This window comes from Malurus melanocephalus, unplaced genomic scaffold, assembly GCF_030028575.1.
Source record: "Malurus melanocephalus ecotype Western Australia unplaced genomic scaffold, MMel_1.1 scaffold_116, whole genome shotgun sequence".
Lineage (NCBI taxonomy): Eukaryota > Metazoa > Chordata > Aves > Passeriformes > Maluridae > Malurus > Malurus melanocephalus.
The window spans coordinates 1,957,710-1,982,709 of NW_026623348.1; the positions used below are offsets into that span (position 1 = coordinate 1,957,710).

Below are 25,000 nucleotides of genomic sequence, written 5' to 3' on the forward strand. Positions count from 1 at the left end.
GGGAGCGGGGGAGCCGGACAGTGCCGGGGGAACCGGACAGTGCCGGGGGAACCGGACCGGGAACGGGGGAACCGGACCGGGAACGGGGGAGCCGGACCGGGAGCGGGGGAGCCGGACACTGCCGGAGGAGCCCTGCCCGCCCCGCCGGGAGCTGTAGGCGGGCTCTGCCCCCGGGCGGGGCGGGGCGGGGCGGGGCGCGCTCCCCCCATAAAGCGGGCGCGGCGGGCGCGGAGCTGTGCCGGAGCCGCGCTGTGCTGCGGGGTTGGCAGAGATGCTGCGAGTGCGGTGCCTGCGCGGGGGCAGCCGGGGAGCCGAGGCAGCGCAYTACATCGGCTCGGGGGTTGGTGCCGCGCAGATCCGGGGCTGGGGACGAGGAYGAGGACGAGGATGAGGATGCTCCGTGGGGAGGGTCTCGAGTGGCCCCTTGGCCGGGGTGCTCCGAGCAGTGACGGGAGGGTGCGGGGCGGCCGCAGGCTTCTCTGGCCGAGGTTCACCCGGCATCGTCCCGCCACTGCCAGTGCCGTGCTCCCAKCTCAGTACCCTTCTAAAGTGACTCGATCTTAAAAGGCAAAATTTCCTTTGAGCATCGACCAGGCTGTGAATGAGTCAGAATGGCTGTAACAAGCTGTGTTTCTGTTRATACTACAAATACCATACATTGCTTCGGGATGATAGTGTTAAGGCACCTGTGGGCTGAACCATAGCTTTTTGCTTTTTGTGAGAGAAGCATAATTTTCATTCTTATTTTTATTTTAAGCTTCGAGTCTTTACAGGATGGGTGCAGCGAACTTTCCAGAGCACCCAGGCAGCCACGGCCTCCCAGAACACCTGTGCTGCTGATGACAAGGCTCCAAGCCCTGTGCCCAAGGACTGTCTTGTTTGCTCATATAATGAGTGGGATCCACTGGAAGAGGTCATTGTGGGAAGAGCTGAGAATGCTTGTGTCCCACCTTTTTCTGTGGAGGTTAAGGTAAACAATAAAAAAGAAATCAAAATATGGATTTTATATGTAAAATTTGCTTAAGCTTTACAGTGCATAAAGTGTGGTGTTAACTCTTCAGGTTTCTTCTTTCAAGGTGGTTGTTTACATCTGTGAAACTTTACAGGATAGCCATGTTGGTGAGGGATGTGCTTTTTTCTTTGGACTTTCAACTGAATTAGCTGTTTTAACAGAAATCACTAGCAGAGAGAACCTCTAATATGTGCTGTCTACTCTGCTAATAGTGCCCTGATGYTATCAAAGCACACACACAAGCTTTTGAGATAGTTGGTTGGACTGATGAAACTTTAATTTGGCTTGAAGCTAAGTACACTTGAAAAGCAAATGTAGTTTTCTACTTAACAGTCTGAGCAAGATTGAGCTATGTAGCTGYAGACTAAGAGGACTCTTGTGTTAAACCTCTCTGAAGTTGTTTACTAAAACTCCTGTGTGCTGCAGTAAATATTTTGTGGAAATATATAGTCCACTGTTCTTTTCAGCATTTTTGTATGCCTAAACCTACAACAGCAACCTAAATAAATCCATGATTATTTGTTCTCTGGAATCTCGTGTTTAAAACAGTAATACAAAAATAATGGGCTTGCTCCAGATTTTTGTGTACTTTACCTGGACTTTAAAGTTCCTAACAATTTGTATTACCTGCATTTTTGGGCATGTTCTTGATTCTTTCTCTATCATTGTTACYGTGCTACCTGCAGGGCAGTAATTCRTGRCTAGCACAGTAAAATGAGCTGGCACATTACTTCTGCCCAAGAGACCTTAGTAAAACTTAAAGGAAAAATTGACCAGAAGATCTCAGTTTAAAAAATAGAAAGAACTATGCTCTGACATTGAAAGAATGGCAAACAAAGATAAGGAAATTATGTTTAAAGTGCTGGAACTGGTTGTTTAGGGGAAGTTTGAAATGTACAGAAGACTTCTCTTCCCTTAGCCCTTTTTATATTTCTATGTATATACTTTTTTAGAAAAAAAAAATAGGTTTTTTTTTTTTTTTTTTTTTTTGAATCTCTTTATGATTCTAGGCAGAAGTGGTTGGAGGAGTGTGAATGAATAACTGCAGTTTGGTGTTTTAATCCTTTGTTGCAGAGTAATAATTTGATTTATGTGGGGATATTTGAGATGGTATCTTGGTGTCAGTGAGCACAATGAAAGCTTTACCACTGACTTCATTATCACTTGTATTTACTCCTTGAAAGCTGCAGCTCAGTTACCAACTCTGGAGTCCTCTTTCAGAGAGCTCCAAAGATATCCTGGCAGCTTCAGAGAAAGAGGTGAATGAGSATTAGCATTTCTAATACACAAGTTATGTACATATATTTATGTAAGACTGACATAATAAATGTATAAAATGAGCAAGGGAAAAATGTCCAACATTTTACATTGTAACATTAAATGAGGCAAAATTCTGTTCCTAAGCACCAGGAAAAAAAATGCTGCGTGTCTAACAAGCTGATGTGTGATATGCAGTACAGGTTTTGCTGCCTGTGAAGCTGTAACTACTCACATCAGGTCWGAACTTCACTTTCTCTTATGTGTGATATCAAAAGCTCAGTGAGGAATGGCAAAGTRCAGGATTTCCTCTGCGATTCAAATACCTGTGACTTACAGTGAAAGCAAGATTTAAATGAGCTTTGTGTCAATTGTCAAGTCCACATCAGGTAATGGGAACAGAGCCAGCTGAGATGTGGTTTCCTCTAATTTTCTCTGCTTTTGTCTTAAATGTTGTTGTAGAAACTGCARGAGTAACATTAACAGCTGGGGTGTATTGCTGAATAATCCAAGCAGCAGTCCAGTCCTACCTTGATGTTTTTGTTATTATTAATTAATAGATTTATTATTGCTCAAATCTCCGTGTGGCTGAAAGCTCAGGTGTGTATGTGTGTGTTGCTCCAGTATAAGACAATCACCACAAATCCCCRTTCCTGCCCCTGTAAGTGGCCAAACTAGAGTTGAGGTTTACCACGTGCTGTCTGCCAAGTGCATGAGGGTCACTGGTCATAAAAACTGCAGCTTAAAACTAATGAATTTTACTCTTATGAGGGAGATTTCCAGCTTTGCACCCGAGAGGCTCTAAAAAATGTATCTCAGATTACAGCAGTTTGGTAAATCCTTGTGTTGAGATTGTGTTTTAACATTGTATGCGTGTTTATTTACTAAATATTGAAATGCAGGGAGTATGGCTGCACTCAGCATTCTCTCTTGTACTTTGAGATAATGGTTTGGTGCACTCGAGTGTTTTTGCTGTGATTTGGGGATGATGTGCTTGGCATAAGAAGGAGGAAGGAAGGAATTGAATAGGGAGCTCTGCTTATCTGATGAATATTAATGAGATGACACTTAATTGCAAATCCTTTTCAGAGCTTGAAATGGGCTATGTAGAGGTAAATACAATATTTGAAAACTTGAAAAAATCTTAACTACAATGTTAACAGCTGCATTAATTAGGAAGATGCCCTTTTTTGAATCAGCATTTCAGTGATAAATCCCACCACTGAGAAGTGTTCTTCTGAAGCAGTTAACAGCCAAGCAGYTGAACTTTGTAGCTTTGTACTCTGCAGGGCGTTTCAGCATATTTTGTGGATAATAATGTATTTTGSGTGAGAAAGTATTATTAACTCAGATCATTATATTTTGAGTGAGAAGATGGGTGTGTGTACATGCGTTTACTACTGAATTAGGCAAAAAGAATTTTGATCTGAACTGAAGTTTTACTGTCCTAAATTTAATAATTGTCATTRCTAGGTTTAAGGTACATCTAGACAATGTTAATTATTTTCCATGACAAATGTTTAAATTAAATAGCAACGATAGGGAGCAATACTGCAGTTTCCCAAAGACAATCTTTCCTTGCAGCACACTCTTAAACTTCCTCCTGAAAAGAAAGAGTTAATTTTAAATGTTGTCTTTTCTGTGTCCTATTCTTGGTCCTTTTTTGGACAGTCTGAACTGACTTGTATRTCCATGACCAAAAGGGTCTGACATCTCAACCCTGATTTGCTATGAAATACATATTCCCAGCCATATACCCTTTYCCCAGTTATTCAGAAGGCAGGGAATATGAGTAGTGTCTCAGTGTTAACCCTTACCCTGCTGTAATTTTAGGGTTATGCCATCCCATTAGTGCAACACAAGCGTGGTTCCTCAGGTTTGAAATAAAGCAGCACTAGAGGACGTGGTGGAGAGAGGAATTGATGCTATTGACACATYATGGCTGGCTCTGAAAATAACCACCTTTGCTCCATAGGATAAATTTACCTCATTAGCAGAACATGTTTCCATAGGAATGTTGAGCACTTCATGTGATCTGCACGTGACTTCTGAGCAGCTGGCAAGTTTGAGGTGATCAAATTACCCCAGACTTCACTCACAGAAAAAGAACAAATTCCCTCAGGAAGGATGGGAAGACGTTCCAGAACTGGAGGAGCAGAATGCCCATGCTGAGGCTCTCTGTGTGAATGTTAAGGCTGAATGTTCTTTCTTCTCTCTTACCTCTATAGCATGAGGCAAATATCCAGAAATAGCAGTGGGTAGGGGCTCAATGGCAGTGCTGGCACAAAGGCACATTATTGTTGTGATTTTGGTGAGAACATTGTGTTCTGGGAGGTGGACAGGACTGCAGTGTCAGGAGACAGCCTCAGTTTTGGTTCTCCTGCAGCCCTTGCTGTCCCTCAAGCTGCCTGTGATGGGCTCTGTTGGGGAGAAAGCACCAACTCTCTGACCTGTTCCTGACCCTTTCTGGTGTCATTCCAGAGGGCTCCAAATGCACGTGCATCTCTGCTAACACTGACATGACAGGAACATCAGATACCTTGAACTGAAGCAGCATCATTTGTTTTGGTGATATGTCTGGGCATTCTCACCCATGAGGTCTAGGACATAATTTTGAATTTGTTTTTAATTCAAGAAGTCTATCATACCATTTCAGTGGAGGATTTAGGTCTGTGAAAGTTGTACTTGCTTCAATCCAACTCTGGCAGGTGAATTTACTATCTTTTGCTTCTTCTAGATTGCCACTGTGCCTGAAACAGTTCCTCCTGGCCAGCAAGGCACGTTACCTGTACTTGGGATGRCTTTAGAATTCCTGATGTCACCATTGTGACAGTACTCAAGTGAGGTTTGAATAAGGCAGCTACAGATGTGTAGATGCATTTTGGAGATGAGCTCAAGGTTGTTTTAGTTTATAAACATGTCTGATAGCCTTATTAAACAGCAGAGTCTACAGTGTTTGCCACTTTTGGAGTGTTTGCACAAGCGTTCTGTAACAGGGACCAAATGGCCACTTGGCAATGAGAGTCACTCAATACTAACTGAAGAGAAATGTGGTCAGAATATTGCAGGGATCAGATAAAAGGCACACTCCAACATGTCAGATCAAGAAAATTTTAATGCTAAGGGTTGTGTCTTACACATCTGTTTCACTCAAAAATAACTGATGCTTATTCTTTGTCACTCCCTGTCCTTTTCTTTTAGGCAAACACATATGAAAAATATTGGGGATTTTACCAGAAATTCGGAGGCCAGAGTTTCCCCAAAGACCATTTARAAAAAGCTATTGCTGAAATTGAAGAGATGTGCAATATTTTGAAGGGAGAAGGTGTTATTGTCAAGAGGCCTGATCCAATTGACTGGTCTGTGAAGTATAAWACACCTGATTTTGAGTCTACAGGTAAATGTTCTTCTGTTGTTGAAGGTCTTGTCTGTTTAGGTCTTGTCTGAGACATTTGGGATGTCATCCAGTCCACCTTCCTGCTAGGAGCAGGGTTATTACCAGCACTMAGTGACCTCAGTGTTGGTTTTCTGTAGCTGTGACTTGGAAGATCTCYAGGGGTGGAGATTCTGATTTGCTGACCTGCTTCAGTGCTGTGTGAATTTCCTGATGAAAGAACCTTTGCCTGACACCCAACCTGACCCTGCCACACCAGAATCTCTTGCCAGGTTCCCTCTCCAGGCTGTCACTGGCACAGCCAAGCAGTGTCAATCTGCAATGACCCTCAGTGGCTGCAGACTGGCACTGCTTTGTCCCCTACTTGGCACATGAAATGAAATGCTCTGAGCCCTTCTGGCTGTCTTGATAGCTCTCTGTTGGATCCTAGAGTTGGATTCATCTCAAACCATGGAGGACAAAACAGTTGGAGGCAACACTTTGCCAGGAAGGTCCTCACAAGTGTGGAGGAAATGTGAATGTCCCTTTACCTGCACATGTTCCTCCATGGGTGGCACATTTGGGTTTGGTTGTCTGCCTCACCAAGCTCTGCACCAAGTGTAGTCCTCAGGCTTCTTTCATGTAAAATATGCTGTTAAATTGTTCCAGTGAAATTAAAATTCATTTAGGAACAGATAATGAGAAGCCTAATGGAACTGCTTTCTGCACTGRTTCTGTGTTCCATCAAATTCCTCTTCTGTGCTGTTACTTTTTGAAAGGATGGTATGCAAAGAAATGACATTCCATTAGAAAATTTGGCACCTATCATCACTTTTTAAAGTCATCTGGATAATTAATAAGCCTTGGTTTAGTTAATTTGCAAGATGAAGTGAGGCTTTCAAACTATGAACTGGAGGCTTGATGGTGGATGGCTTTCATCTAGCTGGGRATTTGTTATGAGTGAGGCTTTGTAGCTAAAGTTTCATGTATTTTGAAAAAAAAAAATATTASTTTGRAAAAGTACTGACAACTGTAAGGACCTAATATGATGTGCTGGCTTCCTCAACATTGCTAACAATACTTTTTGACAGTTTAGATAGAAATAATGGTAAAAGGAGGGTAAAAAATGTGTTGGCTGAAAGAGCCAAGAAAGGTATATTTGTCTCATTAAGGGTCACTTTCCTTCCAGGTATGTATGCTGCCATGCCAAGAGACATCCTGTTAGTGGTGGGAAATGAAATTATTGAAGCTCCTATGGCTTGGCGTGCTCGGTTCTTTGAGTACAGGGCATATCGACGACTAATCAAAGATTATTTCAACAGTGGTGCTAAGTGGACAACTGCCCCCAAACCCACAATGGCAGATGAGCTCTATGATCAGGTACTGTTCTAGTTTCCCTCAGAAATTCAGTTCTTTTTATACAGAATTTTGCTGATAATTTCAACCTCTTACCTAGGATTCACAAAATCCTGGGGGAGAATGACCAAAACAATTCTGGAGACTTGTTTTGTTTTGTTTTGTTTTTTTTCTGGTGCATGCAAACATTCTGCAACCTTTGCAGCTGAAACTCAGCATGGGCAATCAGAGAATAAGGAACAGGAAGTTGTTTCTATTGAATTCCTCTGCTTTGWATTGTTTTGGTTACTGGCTCTAACTGAGCATTACTAAAGAGGAAGGAATGCTAGAAAAAACCTCACAGAGATTAAAGAATGAAGTTTCCCTGAGAATGTCTCTATGTCCTGAGTGCATTAGGAAAGTGAGAAAGGATACATATTTTGTCACAGAAAACCTCCCCAACTCATAATTGGCTTTTTGTATGATGATTGGTATTTTGAAAGTTATATAAAGGAAATAGTGGAGGGTCAAAACTGTGACTATTTACCTTCCAAATATTAAAGTGAATAGTTTCTTTTTTTTTTCCCCTAATAATTTAGTCTTGGAAAAATCTGGTTGTTTCCTATAGGCTTCCACATGCACTAGGACCTTGGTGACAGCATTTGCAATAAAGGCAGTAAACTAGTTGTGCAATAATTGCGATTTTCTGGGAACAGTATCATCAATGATGCAAAGATGTCTTTGTTAAATAAGAAAATTACCCTAAAGTAATATATCAATATGAGAATTTCCAGAATCTGTTCTGAAACATAGAAACTCCTTATCTGGTTGTTTTGGTTTTTTGGGTTTTTTTTTCTGGATTTTTTACATCTGACTTGTTTTTATTTGCCTTGTTTAATATTAAAGTAATGATCTGTCTTCTAGTTTGAAGTACTGCTCCATTCTAAAATGTGGAAAAGTACCTTTGTTAGGAAATAGCTTCCCCTCCAGTACTTCTGTCACTGTGCAGTGATTTGTTGGACTGGTAATTAAACTACACTGGTAATGAATACTTTTGATCATGACATCAGAATATTATCCAAACAGTGGCTCTGAAGAGCAATTACTTTCTTGATAAAACTCTTGTCTCTTATCTCATTACATATTCTTGAATGTGCTCAAAGCCTTTCACTGTAGGTCCACATTTTGATTTTCTTTCCTATTTTAGCAAGAAGAAACCATAACCGCCTCCAAGGAACATACTAGCTATCAATATTAACTCCTTTTCCTAATTTTAAATTACTCTTCAGTCAGAAATAATTTGAGAACTTTCTTTTCACATCTCCAAACTAAAGTTGTCATTCCCTTTTTCTACAACTAGAATTATCCAATCCACTCTGTTGAAGACAGGCATAAACTGGCTGCTCAGGGAAAATTTGTAACTACTGAATTTGAGCCATGCTTTGATGCTGCTGACTTCATTAGAGCTGGAAGAGATATCTTTGTACAAAGGAGCCAGGTAAACAAAGCTTTATTTCAACAGCTTTGGGATCTACCTTAATGCTTGGTATTTTATCTTTTTAAATTCCCAAGCAGCATTAGAAMAAGAGTGTTGGCAAAAGGAATTGCTCTTTATAGAATGTTTGATATACATGATAAGACTGCCTTCCAGGWTAGGAGTTAGCCAAAGGCACAAAATTCTCTATTACACTTGCTTTAAATATTTAATTAAATAAAACCTTAGACAAACCAGTCTTGGATGCAGTTTTTATTGCAGCCTAGTAAACCTTGATTTGTCCTGTTTTCAGGTGACAAACTACATGGGTATTGAATGGATGAGGCGACACCTTGCACCAGACTATAGAGTGCACATAATATCCTTTAAGGATCCCAACCCYATGCACATTGATGCCACTTTTAACATCATCGGGCCTGGTCTTGTTCTCTCTAACCCAGACCGGCCCTGCCATCAGGTGAGAGTGTAAAAGGAGGGGGAAAGTGTTTTGTGTTTAAAAACCCTCAGCTGGATTAGTTCCCTGCTGAGTAATTWCTATTCCACACATTCCACTGTGTGTTTCTTCATAGRTACATGGTTAAATATGATGGAAGTMATTTAATTTTTAATATTGTAYCAAATCAAGCATTTGGGATTTACARCTTCTCTGAAYATTTTCRCTACTTAAATACTTTGGTTGTATCCTAAGAGAAATGGAAGGTTTTCTGCTGCTCAGATGAGGGATCACCTGTTTTATTTCTGTTTTGGAAATCTCTTCTTTGGTATTAATTGAACCAGTGCCAGGAAGCTGTAGTTGTTCAGGTATTCAGCTTTGAGTAACTGAGCAACAAATACCTTCTGAAGAGCAGGGAAGAGCAGAGACTTGTAAAACCTGCTCTTAGTCTCTTCTTAGAGGGTGGTTTCAATGCAAATTGTCTGAGTGAATTACTGCCTCTTTTKGTATCCGTTCTGAGAATGTAATTTTTAAAACAAACCTATTTTCCCCATCCCTTTTCCTTCCATAGTTTCTCATAATGTTACTTGAAAGAGGATTTTTGGTCTCCTTGTATGAAACCCATGTTCTGGGTTTTTTTTTTTCCCAGGGAAAGCTGCTGTCTGTGTAGATAGAAAAGATAAATGTAGCTTGCTTTCATAAAAAACTGCTTTGGCAGTTCTGGAGGACCGGGAAGTGGTGGGGTGTGTGTGAATGGTGCGGATGAAAGGGGGCTTTTCTTGAATGGTGCGGATAAAAGGGAGCTTTTCTTTAAAATCCTGGCAGGAGAGGCTGATTGAGTGCTCGGGATTGGAGCCCCACCTCGTGGTAACGCTGGAATATTCGCGAAGGCTCTTCCAACTATTCAGACARTGTAGCCTAAAAGTCAATTCTCCTTGGCCAAATTGTCCTCCTCTTATTKTTTAACTCAATTGTGTAATTCTTAAAGACACAAAATATTCCTTACGATGTCTTTACATTTTTCCCTTTTTTAAGTGAGCTGTACATTAGTTTTCTTATAGAGTGTGAAGGAAAGGTAATTTTGTGTTATTTCTGATGGGTTTGTTTTTAGAAACATCAGTGTAATTCATATCAGTCAATGGCTTTTAAAATAGTTTGGGAAGAAATAACATTTAAAAATATTTTTGGGCTTTTACCAATACATTTACTTAACAGGCACCAAACAGCAAATGCTGTTTTGTCTTTAACCTATCTTAGTATACCTAGCATATATAAAACTGATAGAAATAATTGCTATCGGTATGCAAAATCTAAAAAKACTTTTAAAAAATGCTTGTATGAAAACTGGGTTTGTGGATGAAACTTGAATAGTGAACAGAGAGCAGGTCATGAATTGAAGTATTGAAATATTATGAGAAAATCTGGCATAGGTTGGAGAACATCATGTGATACTCTAAGAACTCTCCTGAGGATTTATTTAAATTGCTCTTCCAGATTGAGCTCTTCAAGAAAGCCGGCTGGACTGTGATTCAACCCCCAGTGCCACTCATCCCAGATGGTATAGTCACCCTTCCTTTTCTAAGGATCCCAAGAGTATTCTTGGGTGTATTAATATGGARTAACATTGGTACAGTGCAAGGTTTTTTCTGTGCTCAGATCACCCGCTGTGGATGTCTTCCAAATGGCTCTCCATGAATGTCCTGATGCTGGATGAGAAACGTGTGATGGTGGATGCCAATGAGACCTCCATTCAGAAGATGTTTGAAAAGCTGGGTATGTCCTGACACACTTCTACATAAACATAAAATTATTGTGCTACCAGCCAGAGAAAATGGAGATTTTACTTAGAACAGTAAAAGCAGCCAACACTGGAAAAAGTACTCAAACAGTGGGATTAGCAAGTAAGAATCATTCAAGGATTTTTCTCCTGAATACTTCAGTCATAGAAATGTGATCTTTTGCCCCCTACAGCTTRCAGCACATAAAAGGATGAGTAGTAACTAAAGCTATTGCTAGGATGCCTTTGAATGAGCTTTTTTAATGTGAACTGTCTGTTCACTTTAAGGTCAACATCTGTCTTGGAGAGGTTGAGTGCACTTATTGCTGAATGATATAGAGCTGGTTATCCATCACTGCCAAAATGCTTGCAGATTTTTTCAGTTGCAAACCCATTGTACTTAAAAAATGTTAAATTAAGACCACTTATTCCAGGAATTTCTGGAATTTTATGGAGAATCTGTGAAATGCAACTTCACGACAATGTGGAGTTCCTTCAGATGAGCAGTCACAGGAGAACTGTAATTGAACATAAAATCTGGAAGTCTTATTATGCACAGCTTCTCAGCCTTAGGTTGTTTTAATGCATGACCAAGGAGCTGRGGATTTATAAATGCCTGAAAGTACTTAAAAAATGAGGCTAGTAATGCTAATCATGGCTTTTCTTTCACACTTGCATTTCACGTGTATGTAAGTTCAAAATAAACTCTGGTAGCCAGAAAGTTTATAGCACTGAGATGAGTCCACTGGGAACAAAACCTTTGCTGATCTAGGTGATAGATTCTACTATTCTATTCTACTGAGCTGCTCCTGAGCTCCTGAAAGTACCAAGAAGCAAAAAGGCAAACTCTGTTATARAGAAGTTGTCTGATCCTTCTGTTAGGACTTTGTATAAGCTGAGRCACAGCTGAAACACCAGAGGTGAAAAAAAAAGCGGGAGGAAGCTTAACCTAGGTAATAAGAGCCTCTTTTCCCTTTCAGAGAAAGAGGGAATCAGAGATTTTACCTTGAATACTTCTTTAYTTGAAAGGCATTTGAAAGAGCACATTCAGTGTCTGAACTGTAAATGCTCACACATAGTTGTGAAAATGTGTCCTGATCATATATTGTAGCAGATTTTCAGCTAATTCTTCACATGTCACAGAAATTGAATTTACGTTTTTATTACTGGCACGTCATAACACATCAAACACTGRCTGTGCTCCAGGCTCCAAGAGGATATCACTGGAATAAACAAGCCAGCTGTGTTCCTAGTTTATTCTCTGCCTAGAATTTGGGAAAATAAATTCTTAACAAACTAATAGGCAACACTTCCCATACTCACATCCTAGCCAAATGATCTGATAAAGTATCATCCCATGTTCCAATCAGAGCTTGCCATATGAATTTGAGAGTCTATTTTAAAAGTGTCCATTGTATATTTCTTCCAGGCATTTCTACAATTAAAGTGAACATTCGCCATGCCAATTCTCTGGGAGGTGGATTCCACTGCTGGACATGTGACATCCGCCGCCGTGGCACCTTGCAGTCTTACTTTGACTAGGAAATAGGTAGCAATGGTTCAGCTTCTAAAATAGGCGTAGGAAATGTGCAAATCACTGTCACTTTGGTTAAAATGACTGCATRAGCTTTAGTGCTTGATAAGTGGTATCCTCGTAATGGTCTGGTAAGTGTTTTATTCTTAAATATCCTTCAMCTTCAGCAGGATAATTGAAACTACTTCCATCAGTAATACAGGTTTTCTGGCTGCCTTTTTGAAAGACATCCTTCATCTACGAAGCCTTTTCACATTGGCTTTGAATGTAAAAGCTTGACAAGATAGCTAAAAGGTCTTGTTAGAAAAGCTTGGCCACTAATATTGGATATCTACCTCCGTCTARTTACTCTATCAAATAGGCAGCTTGAAATGTGAAACTTGAGTACACTTTTCTTATTCCTTCTAATCCCTTTATTGTTCTAATATAGTCATGTCTAATGAAGTTGAAATAGATGCAACTGTATAGATCTCTTAGGGAACCAAGTAATTTTATCATGTTTTTCATGTCTAGCCATACAGATATTTACAGAGAATTTTCAGTATGATCTAACTTTTAAGACCTGTTCACTTACTTGCCATGTTCTTCTACATTTTCTTCTGATGCATGTCATGCACCTGAGTACTTTTTTATATTGCTTTTGTATTGCTGAAATTGGGTTTTATTTAACTTTTAAGTGTACAAATGATAGCTAATATTCTGCTTGTACAGGTTTCACTCTGAGATGTTTACAWAACTTAAAAAGAGGCACAAAAAACCACTTGACATCTTACAACCCGGTCTTCCTTCAGCTGTAGCAGATACAGAAATATGTATCAAACGTGCCAGATGCCATGAAGGAATTTGAGTATTGATTCCTGAATATGTACTTTTTATGCTAATAAAGTGTTTTGCATTCTCAATTGGTTGCCCTGCAACTGCTGTTCATGCTTAACAAGGGCAGGCTGATGTCTACTCACCTCCACCTAAAGTCAGTCTTGGTTTTAAATTCAGAAATTAGGGCCACTGCCTGGTTGTTTGTTGTTTGTTTGTTTGTTTTCTGGGGTTATGCAGTGCAGGTGGAAATCTGAGTGTTGGATCCATGTGTATTTCTACCAGGTAAAGATGTTGCTCCAGCCTACCAGACTGTCTCAGGCACTTCAGTCCTGCTGGGCAGCTGCCCGGTGTGTTCAGCTGTGCTGAAACTGTCAGGATACCCCTCAGCCTCCTGCTTTCATCGCTTCTCAAGAGGGTCTGCTTCTGCTTCCCTTCTAGAGCATTCTCTGAGCTTAATTAAGCAGGCAGGAAATAGCTTTATGATAATGAATGATGACCCAAGTTAGTGGYTCATTCATTAGTTTATAGCAAATTGTCACAAGTTAGGACTTAATGAAGTTAAATATATGAATATGAGAAGGACAACCTTCCCAAGAGTTTTTTACTGCTATGTTATTTTCGTAACAGTGGGAGTGTAATGACTGGGGCAGCCCCACAAGAAATGAATTAGCACAATCCAAGGCACGCTCTGTAACAGTTTACACCCTCTCTCTGCTCACTCTGTGTCTCAAATGACAAGATAGTGGGAGAAACTCTTTGAGACTTAGAGAGGATAACATGAAGGTGATTCCAGCTGAGACAGAGGTACTGAGGCAGAGACTGAGATACTCCCTCAGGTATGTCGATCTATCTGTTATCTACAAGAAGATGGTTTGACCTGATAGACTTAATTATGCTTCTGTAGGCTCCCGTGTAGAAAAAAAGGTGTAGAAATACTGATTCGTGTTTCTGTGTTGGCATCTCATTGGTCTTGTGTTGTTTTCCGACGTGTTATATACCTGTCCGGTACCCGGAGACCCGGCCCGCATCCTCGGTACCGGAGAGSCCCGCACAGCTCCGCCTGTGACCACGGCACTGCCCGGAACGCGAACGGCGGCAGTCGGGCGGTGCCGGGGGCAGCAGCGGGCGGGGCGGGCGGCGGGAGCCCGGCGGCGGGACTCGCTCTGAGCCGGCTATTTTTGCCGTCGGCCCGGACTAATCCCCTGAGCCGCTTCCCGGCATTAGGTAACGGCGCGGCGGCATGCGCTCCACCGTGTCCCCGGCCCGGACGACCACCGGCAGTCGCGGCGCGGCGGGACCAGCGGCGACACGCCCGGTGCGGGCTGGGGACCGTGGGCATCCGCCGCCGAGCCCCGGCTGGGCCCGGACCGAGGCCGGCAGGTAGCGGCGGGCGGCGAGGAGGGCCGGGGGCGAACATGCCGGGCCCGACGCCCGGCGGCTCCCCGGAGAGGGAGACGGGGACCGGCGGGCGGCCGCGGGGGCCCGGCAGGGACCGGCGGGTGCGGTTCCGGCTGCCCCACACTGCCATCGCGGTGCCGTCGGTGCGCGAAGAGGAGCGGCTCTTCTACCGGCGGCTGGAGACGCTGGCGGTGCCGGGACCCGGCGGCTTCGAGCCGCTTTTCGCCGCCGACGGCTGGAGCGACTTGACGGGTGAGCGCCGGCGGGCGGCCCCGGTGCCAGCCGGGCCCGGAGCCCAGGCTAGGACGGCCGGTATCGGAGAGAGCCGGGCAAGGGGTGCCGGTTTCGGGGTTCACGGCTTGACTGTCAGCGCCTCCTCCTCCGCAGAGGACCGGCTGCTGCGGAAGCGCGTGGTGCGGGCCGGGCCGGGCGGGCCGCGGCCGCTGCCGGGCCAGGAGGTGTCGGTGAAGGTGCTGGGCGCCCTGGAGGACGGGGGGCTGGTGGAGCGGGACCCGCGGCTCATCTTCGTGCCGGGTCACGGGGACGTCGTGCAGGTGAGCCCGAACCGGTGCGTGGGTCAGTGTCGTGCGGGCTCAGAGCCGCCCGGGGCTGCGACCCACCAGCCCCGCCGTGCCCGTCCACAGGCTCTGGAGCTGGGTGTCCCCACCATGCAACCCGGGGAGGTTTCCTTCTTCCTCGCCGCCTTCCCCTACGCCTATGGCCGCCCGGGCAGGTAAGGCGGGCGGGCAGGGGCAGCGAGCAGGCGGGGACTGAAAGAGGAAGGGGGCGGGAGGGCAGACGGACCCGGGGCGGGCAGGCGAAAGGGATAGGCGAGGACAGAAGAGCCAGAGCTGGTGGGGCCCTGCGAGGGCGGGCAGGGCACACGGGCAGGGCACATGGGCAGAAGTCGGGGACAGCCGGCGCTGTACCACCAGGGAACCCGACGTACCGCCCGAAGCGCCGCTGYTGTTCGAGGTGACGCTGCTAGAGGTGCGGGACGACCCCGACCCGCAGCTGCTGCCGCCCGCCGTCCGCCTGCGCCTGGGCTCTCAGCGCCGGGAGCGGGGCAACTTCCACTTCGCGCGGGGTGACTTCGCGGCGGCGCTGCGTTCGTACCGGCTGTCACTGCGCGCCCTGGACGGCCCCGCCACCGGTGAGACCGGCCGGGAGGGAGGGCCCGGGGCTGCAGGGCTGGGGYGCTGAGGTCGCTGTTCGCCCCGCAGCTCCGCCCGGGCCCGAGGAGGAAGAAGAGCTGCGGGAGCAGCGCGTTAAGTGCCTCAACAACTGCGCGGCCGCCGAGCTGAAGCTGGGGCGGGCGGAGGAGGCGCTGGCTGCCTGCGAGGCGGCGCTACGAATCGACCCCGACAACGGTCGGGCGTTGCTCCGGCGCGGGCAGGTGGGACTCGCATCGCCTCACACCGCCCCGYTCCTTTCGGCCCGGCCGTCCGTCACTCTCCGCCCCTCTCCGCTCCTCTCCCCRCAGCTGCTGGCAGAGCAGGGCCGGGATGCAGAAGCTGCGCTCGTCCTGAAGAGAGCCCTGGAGCTGGACCCGGCCAGCAAGGTCTGGGAGGCGGGTGCGAGGGCGGGCGGGAGTCCCGCAAGATCTGGTACAAGGAGCGATGGGGAGGGAGAAGGAACACGCGGGAGTCTGTATTGGGATCGTCGGGGGTCCCASMGGAGTCCTGCCCGCCGCAGCCGCCYCTYGCCCGCAGGTGATCCAYACGGAGCTCTCTCGGCTGGCGAAGCGCCAGAACCCCGCATCCAGGACCGGCTCGCAGAATCCCCGGCACGACCCGATGCCGCCGCGGAGYCCCGAGTGCGTACGCGAATCGGGCTGTGCAGGGACGGACAGCAGTCCCGGAGCCTCTCGGCACGTATGGGCACTCATAGCCGTCCCTTCCGTAGATCCCCCGCACCGCCTGCGTCGGAAGGAGCGGTCTGAGCGACGCCGCGGCACCCCACCGCCTCACCGAGGACACAGAAAAGCTCTCATCCCGTTGTCCCTGCATCGCCCCCCACTCCCGGCGGCGGAGAAGAACGCTGCGGGGGGCAGGGCTGAGGGCGGAGCGGGACGGCGCCCCGCCTCCCTGCCCCGCACGTTTCGCACCGCTGTCCCCGCTTGGCAGAGCTCCCCGCACGGCCCATGCCGTCACGGCCGGGTGCGGTGCCCCCACGCCGCCATCCCGTTCTCGCGGGGGCAGCGGCGGCGCCTGCGCCCAATCTTCCGGCTTTTTCGCCCCCGCCGGCAGAAGGGCGGCCATAGCCCGCGGCCAATCAGGCGGGGTTGTGCCGGAGAGACGTGCCAATGGAATTGCAGCGGGGGGTGGATCGGCGTGATGATTGGCTGYGGCTCCCCTTAAAATGCGGCGCGGGGCGGGGCGTGGGGGGGTCAGTGCGGGACGTGGCGGCGGAGTGGAGGTGGGAGGGAGCGGCGCCATGACCCGTGAGTGGAGTGGGGGGAGGGAAGGGGAAGAGAAGGAAGAAAGGAAAGGGGGTGGGTGCCGGGGTTGACGAATGTGGTGGGCCGGAGGGAGGGGGGGCCGTTCTGGGACCCAGGAATATGGGGGGACCGTGCCACGACCCACCGGCGCGCCGGGACCCGCCCTGCGGACAGTGGTCGGGCCGGAGTGTCGGGGGGTGGCGCCGCGGGCCGTAAGCGGGGCCGGGGCCGGGGCTGGGGCGAGCCGCGCTGAGGCGGCTGCGCTGTGGCAGGCGGGAACCAGCGCGAATTGGCACGGCAGAAGAATCTGAAGAAGCAGAGCGACTCGGGCAAAGGCAAGCGGCGGGACGACGGGCTCTCGGCTGCCGCCCGTAAGCAGAGGTGAGCGCCAGGCCGGCCCCGCCGGCTTGCCCTGCCCCGCTCCCCGCTCCCGCCCCGCGGCGGTGCCGGCCCCGCCGCCAGCCCCGCCGCGCTCCCCGCAGGGACTCGGAGATCATGCAGCAGAAGCAGAAGAAGGCCGATGAGAAGAAGGAGGGCAACAAGTAGCGGGCGGCCGTGCCGGCCGCCGCCCCAGGGCCGGTCCCGCCGGCAGGATGCCCCGCGCCGCCCCAGCCCGGGTCCCGCCGGGATCCCCGGCATCGCCCTGCGCCTTGCGGCGCCGTCCCCATTAAAGTAGCTGTGGAGCCCTGCACGCTGCGTCTGCTCGTCCGTACGCCGGGCGGGGGGTGGGGGAGCGTGGGTACCGCCGATGGAGCAGTCGCATCCGTGGAGAGGAGGAAGGACGGAGTGCGACGGTGGCAGAGTCAAGCGGCGGCATCTTGACGGTGAGGAGGAACAAAGGTGTGGTCGGGCCTGGGCGGTGCTWGGGGCAGCACCCGGGGATCAGCGCGGGGACTGAGGGCCGAACGACCCGGGGCCCGTGGGAGAACCGGGAGCCTCGAGGCACGAAGCTGGACGGCATGGTGTTGGAGCGAGCCGGGGCGCAGGCACCGGGCTCAGGGCCGGTGGAGKGCGGCGGAGGAGAGATGGCGGCCGGGCCTGCGCACCGGGGGAGAACCGCGCTGCGGCACGGCCGGGGCGGGCCCAGCTGCAGCTGCCCGTGCGCCGCGCTGTGTCCGGCTGCAGCGCGGGGCTGTCCTCGTGGCTGTTCTAGGGTCTAGCCCAGCGCCGAGGCCGCTGCCCATCGTCCTTTTCMCCTCCCTGCAGGGCCAGAACAGCGGCATCAGCCTGACCCGGCGGCATAGGGACAGGTCCTGGGGACGGGTTCTGTGGCAGCACTGCCTCCACCACGTTGGTGCTGTCCTTGCCGCTGAATAGGCAGCTGTGTACCTAGGGATGACAGTGGGGCCCTGGTTACTCCAGGAGCCCTGAGGAGCTGCTGCTCACCATGGCCAGCTGCTGCTCATGGGCCATGTGGTCCCTCTGCTAAGCCAGGCCGCAAGTCCATCTTGTTCCCCACCAGCATCAGTGGCTGTGACTGCTCAGTGTGCTTGATGTCCCGTGGGAGGGAAAGGTGGCATGGGGTTCCTTGGGGCTGGCAGCTTATGGCCACATTGGCTGCCTCTTGTCACACCTGTGCTGAGCCCTGGAACCAAATGTAGTTCCAGACCCAATGCAAATGCCAGCAAAAAGGAAAACACTGAGGGAAGCACTCACACTTTTTTTGGGGTCCCTCTTGCCTGGCAGTAGCCCACCTCCTGCCTGCCTTGTTCCTGTTCCCCAGGACAGGTTTGGGCACAGCACATCCCACCCTCCTGAAGCCTCAAGGCTCTTGCCCCTCTCCTGGGGGCTGGGTGCCTCTTGGACCCTTGCCACCTTGATGTCCTCAATCCACTGGTGGACACTGAKGAAGTTGCTAGGGGAGCTGATGTAGAGGAGCAGCATGCCATGGGCTTTGCGGACGTAGGCCTCCAGTACCTGAGGGTGGGGATGTCACTGCTGCTGGTGTGGTGASTGGCTGCTGCTGGAACCCTGCCACCACCCCAAGCCCACCTTTCACCTCTTCTACCCAGCAGTGTCCCAGATCTGTAATGAGGTTTGCTCCCTATCCACCAGCAGCTGCTTAAACTGCCAGAAAGAAGAGTAAGGCCCTGCTCCTGTGTATCTTACCTGGCTGTGGAGTTAGGGGTGCTGGAGGCTCATAACGAAGGGTACTGGGGATGTCTCCTTGGAACTCATTCATGCAGAGGCACAGCAGGACGCTGGACTTCCCTGTACCCATGTCCCTGACCAGCACCAGCTGGTACATGGGGCAGRGGGGCATGGGTCCCTCCTTCTCACACCCTTGCTGAGACAATGGGTGTGGGTGCCAGCACAGGGGTGTGCTCAGCTCCCCCAGCCTGGCCCTTGACACCACATGGGCGGGGGGCAGACAGTTACCTCTGGGGTAAAGGCAGGAAGCTTCTTCTTGCCAGAGCATTTGGTAGCCACTATAGGGTCCCTCTGCCTAGCCTCTTTGAGGGCTAGGACCCTGCTGGGTGACAGATGTCATGGTGAGAAACCCAAGCCTAGGGAGCTGCAGGTGAGCAGACCCAGAGGTGGGTACCTGTCTGGGTCAGGGGCAGGTCCCTCACCTCAATGCCCCGGTGGGAGCTGCAGGAAGCCTGTCCATTGAGCTGCTTATGCTGCTGAGTGAGGAGGCTGTGTCCATGCTGGAAGTGGAACTCTGCAGCTGCCCAAGGCCAGTTCTATATCTGCTTGGGAGGCTGCACTGGTAATGTCAGGAGTCATTTCCCCRGTCCCGTGTGGAGGAGGTGGCTACAATGATGCTGTCCCTGTGTATTCTATTGCTCACCTGGCGTGGTGCCTCTGGAGCAAAGAGTGTTCAGCACTGCTGTACCCTGGTGAGGAGGGGGGTGTCCTGTAGCTTCCAGATGCAGAGGCTCATGCAAATCCCCATGTGCTGTGAGCCAGGATGCTGGGGAGCTGTCCTGCTGTGTTTGCTGTGTGGGTGGGGGTCCTGGGCCTCTGGCACTGTGCCCTCCCTGGAGGCAGAAGCCATGGGTTACACACCCTCCTGCAAYCTTGAGCCCCAGGGCACTGTTCCCTGCTCTGCACACCCTGCTTGTACCCCCTCTCTGCTTAGCAGAGCTGCCCTGAAGGTGTCCACAGCTGTGGCTGTTCTGTGGCCAGTGCCTGGGTCCTGCAGGCATCCTCTTCCCCCATCCCCGTGGCAGTGGCCTGCGTGGGGCAATGACAGAGGCTCAGTTCAGAGTTTTATATAAAAAATGTATTGAAGGAGATATTTACATCACAGTATCATTTACATCACGGCAGAGGTGGCCAGAGCAGAGCCCCGCTCCCCCAGTGCACCCCCCTGGGGCCAGGGCAACCAGGCTGCGGGCTGAGCACCTGCTACCAGCTTGCTCCGGCCCTTTGGGTGGCCCTGGCTCAGCACAGGGCTGGTATCTCTGGAAGCATCTACCTCCTGTGTTCCCCTCAAGTTCCCAGATGCTGCCATCTCCTGGGATATAGGATCAGGAGAGGCCAGGAGGACCAAGCACAGCCACGGCACAGACACGGGGCACGGCAGGGACCAGCCCTGGGCACAGTTTCTCCTGGCAGGGACTATGTGGAGACGTTGATGCGCTGTGGAGCACGTCGGCGCCGCACGATGCGTGGCCCTGTGCTGCTGCGCCGGTGCTGTGGGGAGCCATGGAGGCAGAAAGGGCTCAGCAGCAGCCAGAGGTAGAGCAGCACACAGGCCCAGCATGAAGACACCTTCACCCAGAAGGTTGACCAGCTGCCATGTGTGAAGGTGGTCTCCAGCACTGCATTCTCGTAGCTGGTGGGAGAGAGTAGGCACTGGATGCCCAAGGGATGCCAGCACAGGAGGTTCCAATGCCAGCTGCAGCCASGAGGCCACCCTGTGTCCCAGTGGCCACATGTCCCTGGGCATGTCCCATCTGCCTTGGACCCTCTAGCCCTTCTTGCTGCACCACACAGCTGCCACTGGAGTGATGCAGGTCTGTGGGCGCAGAGGCCTGAGCATCCCCAGCAGGTGCCAGCTCGGTGATACCATCACAGCCCAGCACAGAGCTTTGGAGTGAGAGTAGGGACGGCTGGGCAGCAGCACAGGGCCCTACCTGAACCAGTTGGTGAGTGTCATCATAACGTAGAGCGAAGCAAGGATGAAGACAAAATGGAAAGCTGAGTAGCTGTAGGCCACCCGGTCCTGCTCATCCTGGATGATGAACTGTCCCCTGGCGTTCTCCTCCACTTGCTCACATATCTGGTCAGTGCCTGGGAGAGTGCATGGCACCCCTCCCTCACCGACACTCCCAGGCTGGCATACAGGCTCTGCCCACTCTGCCACATGGATCCTGCACCCACCTTCACCTCTCAGCTCCTCCTCCATCTTCTCAGGGCAGCAGAAGCAACAGGAGGGTTTCTGCAGTGAGAGGAAGAGTGGTGACTGCCCAGCCCTTTGGCCACCATGGCTGGGCTGAGCCCTGCCTAGCACCCGGGCAGGTGACACGTGCCATGGGCTGCCCTCTGTGCTTAGCTAGACAGRCCTGTCCCTCACTGGGGCTGGGATAGGAGCTTGAGATGGTGGATCTGGGGTGCCCAGGGCAGGAGGATACGGGGCCCATCCATACTCACTTTAAACTCAAAGCTGTAGACTTTGACCATCCAAAACGGCCCAAAGATCTCAGCGAGGTAGGAGGCTTCATTGCTGTACCCAGGAAAGAGGTAGAAATCGTAACATGAGCACCCATCACCCTAAGCCAGGCTCCCAGCCTGCCCCAAGGATTCCCCACAGCCACAGGAGCCCTGGAGTGCTGCCCCTGCCCACCCACCAGTGCCCCAGCTGCTCTTGTCCTGCCACCCCTTGAACATTCCTGGCTCTGCTGGCCATGGGGATGGGGCACTGCCAGCCAGTTGGGCTGGCTGTGCCCAGCAGGGTACACGCACCATGCGAAGAGCACGCAGGCATACATGATAGCAGCACCCAGCACAGCAACGGTGGTGTCCTCTGTCTGCAGCTCATCCTGCCGGACCCCCGGGAAGCAGACAGTCAGGTTCTGCCCCTTGTAAAGCACTGCAGGGAGGTGGAGGTGAGATGGGCATGCATCATGGCAGGGACTGCTGGTGGTGGGCAGGGACACCCACCTCTCTCTGGGGGACGGCTGGACAGTGCAGAGAAGGTGAGGTACATCACGTAACAGCTGATGATYGAGGACTGCAGCAGCCCTGACCTTGGCTGCTCTGCAAGAGTGGGGACAGATGTGTTACTGGAGTTCCTGGAGTGCCATAAGGTGGCGGGTGGGGTGTGAGTGGGYCCTGGGCAGTYCCCTCCTGCCACTCCCCCATCCAAAACCTTGTGCCAAGGTACAAGAAGGGCCAGCAGGAGCCCTGGGGAGCWGGGTTTCCCTCCAATGCCCAAGTGCTGGCCCTGAGCTGGGGGCCCACAGTCACCCCCAGCCCAGGACACAGCTGGCCATGCAGCATAGCATAGCTGGCTATAGGACATAGCAGCCCCTGCCATGCCATGCAATGTGATACTCACTGAGCCGCACACACGGTGTGATAGAGATGAAAGACATGATGCCACAGAGGCTACCATTGATGGTGAGCAGTGCTTTGTTGAGGAGGCAGGCAGCTGGGTGGGTGTAGAACTTGTAGAGGAAGAAGAAGGCAGCAGAGGCAAGGGTGTAGAAGATGGCTGTGGCCAGCAGCACAGCCAGATACCAGCGCTTATCCTGTGCAGCACCTGTTAACCTGTGGGAGAGTGGGTGAGCAGTGGCAGTGGGCAAGTACCCACCCAGCACCCCAGCACTCACCAGTTCTTGTTCCAGGTGTGTGCAAAGGCTGTGATCAGCACCAGYTGGATGAGGATGAAGGCGAAGCCCCCACAGACACCTGTGTAGTGCCAGGCTGGAGGGAGAGAGCAGAGGCGATGGCACAGGGCAGGTGGGGGCCAAAAGGGGTGCCCAGAATGCCAGCTCAGACAGGGTGGGGGACACACCTTGGATGAAGTTGTCCTCAGGGATGAAGAAGCTGGCAGCCCAGAGGCTCACCAGCACCAGCAGCTTCAGCAGCCAGAACCTGCAAGGCAGTTAACGTCAGTAGGAGAGAGCCCCTGACAGCCCCATGCCAGGACACCCCGTCCAGCCCCGCGGCCCATTTTTACCCATTGTGGAGCTGTGCACGGCAGTCAGAGCTGGAGCGCACGTTGAGCAGCAGGGCAGCCTGTGCGAGGTGGAAGCAGGCAGTGCCAAAACACACCCGGTACACGGCWGAGGAGCCCACCATCCGCTCACAGKCCGTGCCCCCAGGCAGGTGTTGGCACAGCACCACTGAGAAGGGCATCTGCAGGCACAGCAGTTGATGGGACAGGGCTGCTGGTGTGTCCACCCAGCACCCACAGTGCCCACGGCATCTGGCACATCCAAACTTTAGATATTCCCAATACCTTCTCTAGTACCTTTGGGACCCCAATCATGCCAAGCAAATCCTGCATCTTTAGTACCCCAACACCCTTTCCCCCTTGGTATTTCCAGCAGCCCCAGTACTATCCCAGCATCCCAGTATCCCCAAAATCACAGTACTTTTGACTCCCCTGGCAATTCTGGCACACACAGTGCTCCCCTGCATGCCCCTGRGTGCTCCAAGGTGCCTGGCAGCACAGTACCCCCAGAACTCATGGTACCCTTGAGACCCCCAGCACTGCTGGGACCCCCAACACTCCCAGTACCCTGGGYGTCCCAGCTCCCTCTGTCACCTTCTCCGTGATAGCCTGGGCCACAGTGCGGGACAGCATGAGGCAGCACACGGCAGAGGCCAGGACATGCAGGAGCGTGTAGAGGATACGTGTGCTCGTGGACACACGCAGTCCGTGACAACCGCAGCAGAGCTGGGGAGGGGCATGGTCAGTGGGGATCCCAAGGGGTCAGCATTGCTCCCCAGCCTGGCCCAGCAGGGGCCACCCACTCTCCCTACCCACCCTCCCCACCCACTCTCACTCCCAGCCGTGCTCCTAGCCCCACCAGACCCTAAGACCCACCTGGAAGAGCAGTGGGTGCAGGAGGTACCCGCGTGCCCGTGTGCCCGCCATGGCCCAGCTTGGCTCTGCTCAGCCCCCGCGGCGTTGATGGGATTAGGGGATTGTCAGCTCGGCCCGCCCTGCCATCTGCTCACTGCCCCCTCCGGGCAGTCACCCCTGGTGTGGTCCATGGGCACTGTCCAGTGACTCCTGGCCATGGGCATCCCTGCCTAGACCCTGGCCCCTCACTGGGCAGGGCGAGGCCAAGGCAGGTGGCCTGGACATGAACTGGCGTGAGGGGCACATAGGGACTGTGGATGATGTCTCCCTGATGCCAGAGCAGTGCCGTACAGCTGCGTGGAGGGCCTGGGGAGTGTGGGGCTTACTGAAGGGCTAGAGCACAGGGGCACCCTGTGGGTGGGTATAGAACTTGTAGAGGACATTATGTCCCTTGAGCCACGGACCTGCTGAGTAGGGGGACAGCGAGGCACATCCATGAGGTAGCAGGATCCCCCAGGGTCGGCAGGAACTGGGGACGAGCAAGGGGATGCAGGGGGCTCTTTGCTGGGGCTGGCATCACCTTTCTTCAGCTGYTTCACAACCATTCAGGCTTTGTGCTGGCAGAGCCCTGACACGGCAGATGCCGGGGCCGCGGCTGCAGTGACGGTGACAGATCCCCCGTGACCCCCGGTGCCACCCACAGCGAGGGGCACAGCCCGGCCCGAGGGACACGGTGTCCCCATCGGGTGGGTGGTGGGTGACGTGACACGCGGGAAGAGAGCAGCGGGGTGGGCGCGCCTGTGCCCGCGGCAGCCGGGGCCGCGCTGCCGGTACGGCCTCCGACAGTCCTGCATCAGGGCTGGGGAAGCACGGCCACGGCCCGGGGACCGGCCAGAGCTTCGCTGCGGCCTGGCTCCTCCGACAGCGGTGGGCAGCGGTGAGCGCAATATCGGAGCCGCTGACCCGGCAATCCCAGTTTACCGCCAGCGGGTACTCTCGGGCAGCGGCGAGGCCTCGCAGCGCCAGGGACCGCCGGTACCGAGCTGCCCGAAGGCCGGGAGTGCCGGCACTGCCAGCTCCGAGCGGCCTGGAGCCCCGGGAGCACTGAACGCGAGCGCTCAGCGGGGCCAGGCCCGGTGGCGGGC

At 51.5% G+C, this 25,000-nt stretch overlaps 4 protein-coding genes across 6 annotated transcripts; 3 read left to right on the forward strand and 1 right to left on the reverse strand.

Moving 5' to 3' along the window:
• Positions 1-251: 251 nt before the first annotated feature.
• Positions 252-13,397, forward strand: GATM (glycine amidinotransferase). The gene is made up of 9 exons (XM_057369935.1): positions 252-340; positions 758-970; positions 5,471-5,666; positions 6,832-7,022; positions 8,338-8,475; positions 8,765-8,929; positions 10,400-10,463; positions 10,562-10,678; positions 12,112-13,397. Exons 1-9 carry the CDS (start codon positions 272-274, stop codon positions 12,222-12,224), a joined length of 1,266 nt encoding a protein of 421 aa, XP_057225918.1. The 5' UTR covers positions 252-271; the 3' UTR covers positions 12,225-13,397.
• Positions 13,398-14,176: 779 nt separating this feature from the next.
• Positions 14,177-16,447, forward strand: LOC130575795 (peptidyl-prolyl cis-trans isomerase FKBP8-like). The gene is made up of 7 exons (XM_057369936.1): positions 14,177-14,682; positions 14,818-15,163; positions 15,366-15,583; positions 15,654-15,826; positions 15,914-15,991; positions 16,143-16,246; positions 16,336-16,447. The coding sequence occupies exons 1-7, from the start codon at positions 14,448-14,450 to the stop codon at positions 16,370-16,372; spliced, it is 1,191 nt and encodes a 396-aa protein (XP_057225919.1). The 5' UTR covers positions 14,177-14,447; the 3' UTR covers positions 16,373-16,447.
• Positions 16,448-16,816: 369 nt separating this feature from the next.
• On the forward strand, positions 16,817-17,492 carry SERF2 (small EDRK-rich factor 2). Its single transcript, XM_057369937.1, has 3 exons — positions 16,817-16,873; positions 17,143-17,251; positions 17,353-17,492. Exons 1-3 carry the CDS (start codon positions 16,867-16,869, stop codon positions 17,414-17,416), a joined length of 180 nt encoding a protein of 59 aa, XP_057225920.1. The 5' UTR covers positions 16,817-16,866; the 3' UTR covers positions 17,417-17,492.
• A 2,585-nt stretch (positions 17,493-20,077) lies between these two features.
• SERINC4 (serine incorporator 4) lies at positions 20,078-24,992 on the reverse strand. Of its 3 annotated transcripts, XM_057369940.1 has the most exons (12): positions 24,320-24,992; positions 23,595-23,726; positions 23,004-23,182; positions 22,839-22,918; positions 22,654-22,747; positions 22,380-22,591; positions 21,983-22,078; positions 21,785-21,911; positions 21,473-21,545; positions 21,203-21,260; positions 20,956-21,112; positions 20,078-20,654 (listed from the first exon to the last, which is right to left on the reverse strand). In XM_057369940.1, the coding sequence occupies exons 1-12, from the start codon at positions 24,458-24,460 to the stop codon at positions 20,438-20,440; spliced, it is 1,566 nt and encodes a 521-aa protein (XP_057225923.1). In that variant the 5' UTR covers positions 24,461-24,992; the 3' UTR covers positions 20,078-20,437. The 3 variants fall into 3 exon arrangements, with proteins under 3 accessions (XP_057225923.1, XP_057225921.1, XP_057225922.1); XM_057369938.1 differs by having other exon boundaries at positions 20,956-21,260; XM_057369939.1 differs by having other exon boundaries at positions 20,956-21,260; positions 23,877-24,385.
• Between the last annotated feature and the right edge of the window lie 8 nt (positions 24,993-25,000).